This window comes from Centropristis striata, chromosome 11 (assembly GCF_030273125.1).
Source record: "Centropristis striata isolate RG_2023a ecotype Rhode Island chromosome 11, C.striata_1.0, whole genome shotgun sequence".
Classification (NCBI taxonomy): domain Eukaryota; kingdom Metazoa; phylum Chordata; class Actinopteri; order Perciformes; family Serranidae; genus Centropristis; species Centropristis striata.
Window position 1 is genome coordinate 17,885,405 of NC_081527.1, and position 11,564 is coordinate 17,896,968.

An 11,564-nucleotide genomic window follows, 5' to 3' on the forward strand; every position below is an offset into this window, starting at 1 on the left:
GGATCCTGGTTAATTCATGAGGAGCACATGCCACTCTGCTCAGGGGCTGCTTTGATGTGGTCCAGCCACCCCCTTGTGGATGAAGATCCAACCTTGCTGTACAGAGAAACTGATGTACCAATATACAATCTCCCTGTGTTCTTTTGATTTCTAGTCTCCTCTATCTGTCCTACATGGATTCCTTTCTCTGGCGGGACAAACAAAGCATCTAAAATCCTGTGTTCTGACAGCTGCTGCTCTGGAAAGTGTCCTCATGGAAGATTAAAATCTCTTCAAATTGAATACCTACATTCCCACAGCAGTCTACAAAACCTCCAGCATCGAACTTCTAAAATACTGAACTCACTCATACTGAATTAGGACTTAATTTTTTAGCAAATGATTCCCCTCAACTGTAATGCAGCTCATAAAAAAGAAGCAGATAACAGCAGGACAGTGGTTGAAAAAGTGACATTGAGAGCCAATTTAAGGGAAACAGAAACTCGATCAAAATTTAGAATTGCAACATATTTTTATGCGTAAACTTCAATCAGTATTTGTGAACACGAGCTACTCTCTGTCCAAAACCAGAGAATAATCCTGAAATCACAGAAATTTTCTATAAAACTTGGAGCTGCTCCATGCTGTATGATTTTGTGGATCCAACCATAATGTGTCTTTTTTATTTCTTTTTTTTTGTACCCAAATGTACCAATATACTCAGAACATCAGACTGTATAAAAATAAAACACAGAAATTAGCATTTTTGTTTCAAAACTACTGTGCTGAAACTGAAATGTGTTACCAAATTTCAGTTTCAGCATTGCAGTTTTTGGATTGGGTAGAGTTGTTCATGTTTACCATTTCTGGACTTGTACGAATTTTGAAAATGAGCATCGTTCCCCCTTAAGAGAAAAGTGCAAAACTAAAGGATGAAGAATAGGAATAACATTTTTTTTTCACAGGTATTTATTTAGTTTATCATGTAAGAAAATAAGACAAAGAAACGTTCCACTTCTCACATTTTCTTTCAATGGCACACAAGGTGAAGGTGTTAAGTTTTTTTGGCAGAAAAAAAGTAAAAAGCAAGAAAGAAGAATGAAACAAGAGTGCATTCTGACTTTCATGTTCAATACTTAACTCATTAAGTATCTGCTGAATAGACAATTAAATAAGGGAAACTAGCGTGACTGTTACAGAACTTAGATCTTGACTGTATGTTCCAACATATTGTAAGCATAGGCTTCGTTTGCATAGCTTAAAGGTTCAAAAGAAAACTGCTTGTGTATGGGCTACATGTTCTATCAACTAGCCAGTGTTGCTACCTCAATTTAAAAGACAACCTTTGAAAGCAATACATGTACAATTATGAAAAGCTATTGAGTGCAGGACAGTGTGCCTTTCACCAATTTCAAATGAGAACATCATCAAACATGAGTCATCCATTCTCACTTTCATAACTCGGATTTCTGTAAGGCTTCTTTTTGTCGTACAAAGACTGGAAATTGACAAAATACACAAAAGCAGTTGGCATTTTACACTGAAACGTATTAAAGATTAAGCATCAAATGAACTGGTAAACCACATGTGGGTTAAGCCACATTGTTCTGTGGACAGGTCCATTCTTATAGCTTTAGCTTCATCAGTAGTGACATCTTAAGGCTTAGAATGGGTCCCCACACTGCTCCACAGCTTCAATAAACTAACATCAATAGAGCAGCAACATCGAAATAAATCTCAGATAAATGCATTGCATCTACAGAAATTGTCTTAACACATTTTGGCATTCAAATATTGGTGTATTTAAAAAATAATATGTTCTGATTTGTATGCTTTGTATTAAAGTACATTCTCCCCGTTTGTGATGGACCAAAGGAAGACTTGCAAGAGTCGACACTGTACTTTCTCTCCCTCAGTACGCAAAACATATGGAAAAAACATGTGGTAAATACAAGATTTTTTTTAAAGGAGGGAATCAATGTTGTCATTTAGGGACCTGGAAAGTCCCAACTGTGCATGACAGGGTGACCACAGGTCAAAATCAGAAGGAATGGATCACACTTTCATGCTTGTCCCTCTACTATTTTGGCCTTTTATGTAAAACAAATCTCTAGCGCCCTCACAAGACCTACAGGGACATGACTCGACCAGCAAGTCTTGCCCTGCCCTGACTTACACCGCCCCAACAAATTATGGATCCCACTTGGATCTTGACTGGCTGGGGTGGCTGAATATGTGCACTGACACATTAAACTGCATGTAAAAATTATACGCTTCCGTTCACACATTTAATGAAAAAAGGTGTACGGAACTTGGTCATATTCACAGGTGAAAAGTTAAATTACCTGTGCTGGTATCATTTTCCCCGTCTATTTTTTATTTTATTTTAATGGCTTCAACACATAGTACCTGCTTCCCTTTCTTAATGAAATAAGATGAGATGCCGAGAAAATAATTTGGTGTGTTTATTCCCGAGACGATAAAAATCTAATGGCTTTTCTCTCCCCAGGGGTTTGGCTCAGTCACAGCAAACACAAAACACACACACACTCATGCACACAGTTCTGCCCAACACTGCGTCTAAAATGTTGAAATTATATTTTTGCATTAGTAACATTTTTAAAAAACAACACCACACATGCTCTCTTTTTTCCCTCTCTCTCTCTCTGATATCACTGAAAAATCTCACAGCTAGGCTTGGTTCACACACAAAGCACAAAAACAACACAACCCACAACATAAACAAAACACAGGGTCACAACTGTTTTCAAACACAGAGGATGTTCACTTAAAAAGGAAGGTGCTTTGCCTGCAAATACCTGTGGTATGAAAAGGTAGAGAATAAGGGTCTTATTTAGTGACACTGTGAAATTCCTACCAGGTGGACCTACCTTTGTAATACATGAAACAAAATGACAAAAGGTGAAAGTAACTATTCTGGTTTTCTCTATAGCCCCTGGTGGGAGGGAATTTCAAGCCATATTTGGCACAACCGGTCAGACAGGCTATCTGTTGCTTTTTCTCTCTGTGCGGAAAAAAATCAACACTGTGCAAGTGGAGGCAAGGAGGCCAGTGGTTCGCAAAGCCTACCTACTTTAAAACCAGGCTGTGGGATGTTTAGTCTGCCCCCATTAACTTAAAGTAAGGCCGCTCTCACAAAAAGAAGCAGGTGGACACATTAAACTGAAAAGTCACTGGAATGCTCTGAGAGGATAAAAAAATCAAAATGACTGTGAAGCCTACAGAGGCGTTACATAACCAGACAAGCAAATAGTAAACATCTGTCACTTTCTTTTATCTCATGTGTTGATATAAAAAATGCACTCAAAGCTTGGCCTATTTTCCCACCTATGTTTGTGCACTTGTACAGCTGGAGGAGAGGATGGGAGAGGATGGGATGGGATGGGGGGTGTGGAGGAGGAGGAGAAGGAGGAGGAGGAGGGGCAGTGGGCTGGGAAGACGGCAAGGCTCCAGTTACTCCCTCTTGTCAGCTGCTTTTGACTGCTCCCTCTGAATCATGCAGCGGCGCACAATGCTGTCGAAACTTCCCAGGTAGAAGAGGGCGATGGTCCGAAATAATCCCATGGTAACAATCTGAACGCAAAATAGTGAGGTTAGAATTTGTAATTTGCTCAATATTAACAACATAATGAAAGAGCACTACTTTGATCAGTGTAACGATATCATGTAAATGTCGGACCTGCTGGAGACCTTCTGTGATGGAGGTAACAGGTGACATTCCACAGGTGAGGGCTGATAGCATGTAACCATCGGGTCCCACTGAGCTGTTGAAGTTCCCCTGCTACAAGAACAAACGAACCAAGAGAGAGATTTACAACAGATTATCCATAAATTTAAATGCATAGTATTACATTTCTGCAGCTAGGGGTCCCCCAGTCGAAACAATAACACAAGGCAGCCTTTGATGTTGTCGTGAGGAAGTGTGGGATCATGGGAGTTGTCTTCAGTGTAAAAAAAACACCATTGCTGACTGAGGCCCAAATAATGTTCACACAGATGAGGTAATGTGTTCAAGTTTTGTTCACATTACATTTAACTGAAATGATGCTTTGTGGCAGATAAAATGAGTATAATTTTATGACATTGGTCTTTCTTCGGTTTCCCAGAACTAAGAGCAACCAGAGGTGTTAAGGGTTCTATGATGCCATTGATTGATGATCAATTGAAACACAACAATACAACGAAAATTACATATTTCTCTGGTTTTAAACATTGTTGGAAAGATAATCCAAGTACACAACCCATTATATAACATACTTTAGGTCTAGTTGTTTTCAAATGTTATATATAATATAGCTTTATTTTTAAAACTGGACTAGAAACATGGTGTTAGTGGCAGGTGAAGTGAATTTCTTACCACTGCATCCCGAACAATGATTTTGGCCACTTGGTCAGGTTGATAAACTCCAGAAGTTTCAGAGATTAATCTGGTCTCTAGAGGCTAGCAGAGGAAGGGACAAATAGAAACGCTTTAAAAAGGAGAATCGAAGCTGAAATTATGCTACAGTTTTTTTTTGTGTTACACAGATATTTACCTTTGTCTTATTTTCCTCAGCCAATCCTGGAGTTTCAGTGTCAGGAGGGTAGGCCACAGTCACATAGATATTGTATGGCTTTATCTGAAGTAGAAGAACAGCGTAACTCTCTGAACATTATGTCCTACCATTTGACACTGATGATAACTAACAGCAATCAACATTTTATATATGCCCCCTACTGACAGATTAACAATCCTTGTTACAGAATTCACATCAGCAACTCATCCCCCCTTAGCAGCACAGTGTTGGAACAATATATCAGCAGTGAGCTTAAATATTTTAACTAGATGCAGTGTAAATTTAATGTGCAATGCAGCGTGTCAGCTAGGTGTGCAGTGGAAATCTGTGCAAAAGGGTATTCAAGCATAACAGGCCAAAAACTCACCTCCATCTGCAGTGACTCTGCTAAGCCACGCAGAGCAAACTTGGATGGGGAGTAGGCAGTGTATCCAAACAGGCCGATCTGGCCCGCCTGGGAGGACACGAACATGATGCGGCCCATTCTTCGCTCCTTCATGGTGGTTATGACAGCCCGTGTCGGGTAAACGCTGCCCAGGTAGTTTACCTCCATCAGTTTCTGTTGGCAACAAGGCCCAAGTTCACATATATCATTCATAACAAAGGTTATCCACAGTGTAGCGCTGCATAAATGTAGCTACATATTCCACAAACTGAATACTGTCACACATTTCCCTCTTTGCAATTTGCATAAAGTATAAACCATCGAATCTCCCATATCTGCTGTATGTTGAATGCACAAAACATATTTCCAATGACAGTACTGATCTATGATTGTCTAGATTAAAAAGATTACTGTTAATGTTCAGAGTAGCTTCACAACTTCTGAAAAAGACCAGGTCTGCGTCTTGGCTACACAGGTACTTACTTTAAAACGGTCCACTTCCACTTCCTCAAACTTTCCAGAAATGGACGACCCAGCACAGTTCACCAACATATCAACAGGCCCCAGCTTCTCTTGAGCCTGCACGACAGGAAAAAGCTACTTCAGTACTTAAGCACTGAATTATTAAAAGAATCTGAGAGGTTCCACTGTTGCTGAGAGGGTAACATTACCTGTTTTATCACACTTTCCACCTGACTATAATCACTGGAAACATCCACCGATATGCAGAGCACCACCTGAGCACAGAAATTGCACATGGTCTTATCCAATGTAATGTAAAATGGTATTTGCTATTATGCACCTTATGAACACGTACAGTCATAATAGGTGCTTTAAAACAATATCTGAAAGTGAGATCTTTCATTGAAATGAATGCTAAACACATACCTGTTTGTCATTGATGGCAAACTTCTCCACCTCCTTCTTTGCTTGAAGCAATTTAGCCTAAGGGGAAAAAAAGGATTTAAACTGTTAAAACAACACATTTTACTTAATGAAAACATATCTTCATAACACATGCAGTCACACATGTCAGGTGAACATATTTATCACCTGACACGGAGCATATTAACCTTTAGAACCTTTATTTTACTGTTTGACATCAAACCAGTTGGCTATAACAACAAACAGGTTGTGACTAGGCAAGACACAAAGGAATGCTTGGTTGAATGTAGTTTGGCTGACCTCATCTCGTGCCACCAAAGTGATGAAGGCACCTTGCCTGTAGCACTCAACTGCAATGCTTTTCCCAATCCCACTTGAACCTCCTGTCACCTGAAAATTTAACGGGTACAAAGATCAACGGTCAAAAGTCAAATAAAGGAAAGCTGATATGAAACTCATAGGCTTAGGCACAAGTCAACTGGCAATGTTTCCAGAACACCACTTAGGCCAACACAGTTAATCAGAATTTGATTTGAACCGCAACATGGACTAATAATGCAATATCCAATCACAGGAGGTGCAATATTTGTTAAAGGCAGAATATGATAAAAAACAGAAGATAACATTCTGAATTAAGTTTTGTGGTGCTTTGATATTTGGGTCTACATATTGTATTCTACAGACTTTGTTTGGTACAAAGCCTTAAAAAAAGAATCACTACGATCATTTTAATATATTTTTCAAATGAATGAGAATTACACACTATCAAGAAATTTTCCCAAATCCTTCAGCACTAATGCAACTTGTGAGTACAGATGTGTAAGCCAGTTTTGGCACGTTGCTACAACATTTGCATAATGAAATGAGTCAAACAGCACTGTTGACAGTTTATCAGGTACACCTAACGTTAGCTAGTGCAGTCTAATACACTAGGCCTGACAGTTACAATGCTCTCTCTTTACTGAAACTGTTTAGACGGGTTTTGCTTCAACTTTATGGTCATTTTGGAGGCTATGTTTGAAGTGCTGTTGAACAGTCCTGTGGTTTAGGGCATTATTTTTTATCTGGATTTGACATTAAAACTTGTAACTTAACTATAGCTAACCTTAACGATTGTAGTTGTTAGAGGTGTGGGGAAAAATCGATACAGTATAGTATCGTGATATTTTGTGTGGCAATATTATATTGATTAATGGCTGCCAAGTATCGATATTTAGCGTTACAATGGCCGGCGGGCTGTCAGTTTTTTTCGCCGTTTTCACTTTTATGAATATACTGGAAATACTGGTATAATATAAATCTAGAAGATCTAGGGAATCTATTGGCCCCATGTGCGTCAGGATATCTTATCAAAACAGCGCTGCAAAATTAGGCTATTTTTATGCTTCATTAAAAAAAAAAATTCAAAACAGTGAAGCCTAAAGTTGAGGAAAGTTCGAAAAAAATGCTGCAATTGTTGTCTTCAATACATGTTTGTTATCAGTTCAGTTCAGTTTGACTGAATACTTTGTTGGTCAGTCTGCAGGTTTGACTCTCATTGTGGAGAAATAAAAAGACTGAAGTGAAGTGAATGAAAAGACTGAGAAATTTTCTCTTATTTGCCAAAACAATTCTTGATTGAATTTAATTTTGTGGACACACAATGCAGTTAAACAGTTAAATCACAATGTATTGTATCGCAATACTCACCATATCGCAAAATGCTTAAAATCACAATAATATTGTAACGTGACTCAAGTACGAGATAAAATGGTATCTATGGGCCTCTGAAGAGTCACACCTCTAGTAGCTGTGAAGTGACCGTTACTCATCTCAGCATGTGGGCGTGTCGCTCCTTATAACTGACACTGGACTGTGGTTATAATTCGGTATTTTTTAAAGTATATTTTCTATCAATATGTTACCGCTGGTTATGAGCTTACAGTAAGTATTAATATTCAAAAATGCACTGTTGTTAAAACGTAACTATAGCTAAACTCTGCTAGCTTTGAATGTAAAGCTAGCACTAAAGCTATAATATAATGACTTGATGTTAGCTACCGTGACCAGCCAAACTAGAAGCTAGCACTCTGATGCACTTACCACGACGTGGGCCCCATTCAGTTTCAGAGGTTTGGGACTAATAAGAGGCGATATCATGTATAACAGTAGCACGAAGGCAACAATGAAGGCAGCAACTACGAGAAGCATGATGAATGGCAGAAGGAGCCACCAGGAATTGATGAAAAGCCAATCCGTGATCGTTGAGCTCAAGCCTTCTTCAGAGGACATGGGTGAAATCTGGCAATCGTTAGCGTGTTTGCTAACTAGCAGGCCAGCTTCTGGGGTCCGATAACAGAGCTACAATGCAGGAGACGGCCCTGAACGGAGGTGGCGAAACACGGAGGTCAGAGGAGGAGTTGATCAGGGGTTTGGCAATGACTCAAATTTGTGTAACAGCCAGGTTGAAGCACCGCGGTGGACCTTGGCTCCCTGTGACAAAGCGCAGTCTGCATAAACCAAAACAAATCCAACTGTGCACTGTAAACGGACGCCTGATGTTCCTATCTGGTACTTGTAGTCATCAAGCACACCGCGTTTCAACAGGATCTAGACGCTGCTTCAGTGTGAATTAACAACAACTCCCACAATGCAAAGCTCCGCTTCCTCATTCGTCGTATCCGTTTCAGTTAGCTCAGCTACACACCCACAGACATTCATTTCTCCTTTATTTACAGTGAACTTTTGTTACATAATACAATGAGGGAAACTGAGTACTGGATTTGGACTTGTGGGCGGGTCGGCCTTCCCTCTCTTATTCGCCGACCTTTTTTCAATATCTGAAGTTGTTGCCTTACTTGGGAAATTAATTAACTTCGTCTCTCCCTCAAGTCTTCCCTAACTAAACCTGCACAGTGCAGGTAACCTGGTTTTCTTAGTGTGAATTTTTTCCCCCTTTATAAGTAGAACATGCCATAGAAGCCTGGTGTTTTTGTTTTGCACTCCTCCAGAGAGGTGTGCGAGTGCTTTGTTTTTAACTTCAAGATGAGGGGGTTCATCAATTATTGCCTGATGTTTTTGTATCTTAGATTGGGTAACTGCAGGGAATTTAGAAATAAAGGCCCTAATTATGATGATGCGAAATAAGTTTTTTGAATAATTTGCATAATTTCTCATGTCTTTATCAGTGGTTTCATTAAACACCAGAGGCTTGCGTGACAACTCAAAACACAAAGCCCTGTTCTTATTTGTCAAACAACAAAAGTCTGATTTCTGTTTCTTACAAGAATCACACTCAACTGTAAATTGTACTAAATTCTGGAAAAATCAATGGGGAAATGACTTATGGTTCTCGCATGGATCAGAAAGATCAGCAGGAGTAACCTCCCTGAAAATCAAATTTGAAGGAACTATATTACACTCCGAGAATGACTCAAATGGTGGATTTCTTATAGTAATTATTAAGCTTTATGACAATATAGTCCTTTTGGCCAACATATATGGTTATAATACCAAAACTGATAATGACTCCCTATTTGACACTTTGGGATCACGTTTTATAGCTTGGTTATCTAAATATCCAAACATATTGTTGGTTGTTGGTGATTTAAATGTCACGGTAGACGACTCTGTAGACAGATGGCCCCCAAAGGATAGAGCAAACTCTCTCTCCAATGTCATTTTATTTATGCAGAAATTTCAATTAGTAGATATTTGGAGAGAAAAGAATCAAAATATTAAATCCTATACATTGGCTAATAAAACTGGTACCTGCAGGTCACAAATCGACTACTGGTTAATTTCAGGTAGTTTAGATGTAAACAATATCCATGTTAATATTTTGACTACACCGCTCACAGATCATAAAACTATAAATATTCAAATCAACTTCAAACCTAATGCCAGCACGCATCGAAATTCATATTGGAAACTCAACAATTCAGTCTTAAAACATAAAGTTGTTACAGAAAAAAATAATAATAAAATGAATGAATAAAATGTTACTGGCAGAAGGCGTTGAATGACAAAATGTTTGGAAAAAACGTGAATTACTGAAATTTGAAATAACAAAATACCTAAGACAGTATGGATCCTTGTTGGCCAAACTAAGAAAAGAGGAAGAAACAAAAGTAATTACCAAAATCGCCACTCTTATTCAATGTATGCCTCAAGATTTGACAGAAGATGACAGACAAGAACTAATTTAGCAGCAGCTCAAGCTAGATGAAATATACAGAGTTAAAGCAGAAGGTGCTTACGTTAGATCCAGAAAGCAATGGCTGGAAGAAGGGGAGCAAAACACAGCATATTTTTTCAGACTGGAAAAGTCACGCAGCAGAACGAATTGCATTCAGAAACTTAATATAGATGGAGCTGTCACAGATGATCCTCAAAATATATCCAACCACTGTTTAATGTTTTATAGGAACCTGTATAAATCACAATATGATGCAAATGCAACAAAATATTTTCTTGGATTTTCTATGTGCCCAACTGCTCTCTGACTTTATCAAGCAGAGCCCCATCAAAGGGATATCTATAGCAGACAGGGAAATTGTCATCAGCCAACTGGCAGATGACATCTCCTTATTCCTAAAAAATGCCTAACAAATTTCAATTGCTGTCAACCAAATTTCAATTTTTTCCAGAGCATCCGGCCTTCACCTGAATCTTAGTAAGTGTGAACTTCTCCCACTCAAAAACTGTAATAGCACATCCATCTCCAACATACCTGTAAAGGAATCTGTCACATATTTGGGAATCATCTTCAACAAAAACACAAGCAACAGGTGCTCCATGAACTTCAACCACATCATAGAAAACACACAGAAAAAATTCAACTCCTGGCTCCAGAGAGATCTGTCCCTTGAGGGAAGAATCCTGTTATCTAAAGCAGAGGGCTTATCCCGACTCACCTATACAGCAATATCTCTGGATGTTTTCAAACAAACCACTGCGGTTATTGACAAAATTCTATATGACTTTGTGTGGAAAAATAAAATTAATTATATCAAAAAATCAACTTTAATGAATTCCTATGAAAATGGAGGTTTTAATTTTCTTGATTTTCCACCCTGTATAATACATTCAGAATCAACTGGATCAGGCAATTTATTAGTAACCCAACATCAATCTGGAACTTCATTCCCAACTACAAATTTTCCAAAGTCGGTGGCCTTAATTTTTTGTTGCTCTGCTCCTACAACATTGAAAAACTTCCCACAAAACTAGCCAACTTTCATAAACAGATACTTCTTTCCTGGTCTTTGGTTTATAAACATAACTTCACCCCACATAGATATTACATTTGGAATAACAGGGACATACTATACAAATCACTTTTCATAGAGAACTGGTTCAATCATGACATAAATTTAGTCAGTCAGCTTTTTAGACTTTGAACACAAGTTCTGTAAATTAGGCTATGTGATAACAGATATTCAGTGTAAACTGAAAATACTTAAATATTTAAATTCATATTGCGCCGCCGGCATCGCTGTTTCTTCGCTCGCCATTTTTAAATCTCCGTGTGCAATGCTTTATGGGTACTCGGGGCGCACGGAGGATACACACATGCATCCTTGGAATTTGGGTAAAAGGACTGGACAGGATCCTGGACATTGGGACGGTCCTCCGACGGATGTTGACGACGTAGTATCCTTCAAATTCAGCTGTTTGAGGATCCTTCCTTGACTTTGGGATACAGCAACCGTTGTCGGTCAAAAATAAGAGGAAAAAAATAGTTATTTTGAACAGTC

General features: G+C 38.7%; 1 protein-coding gene across 1 annotated transcript; it reads right to left on the reverse strand.

Moving 5' to 3' along the window:
* Positions 1–1,051: 1,051 nt before the first annotated feature.
* On the reverse strand, positions 1,052–8,356 carry kdsr (3-ketodihydrosphingosine reductase). Its single transcript, XM_059344127.1, has 10 exons — positions 7,909–8,356; positions 6,127–6,216; positions 5,830–5,886; positions 5,613–5,678; positions 5,425–5,520; positions 4,924–5,115; positions 4,536–4,619; positions 4,358–4,441; positions 3,680–3,781; positions 1,052–3,573 (listed from the first exon to the last, which is right to left on the reverse strand). Exons 1-10 carry the CDS (start codon positions 8,095–8,097, stop codon positions 3,454–3,456), a joined length of 1,080 nt encoding a protein of 359 aa, XP_059200110.1. The 5' UTR covers positions 8,098–8,356; the 3' UTR covers positions 1,052–3,453.
* Positions 8,357–11,564: the final 3,208 nt, after the last annotated feature.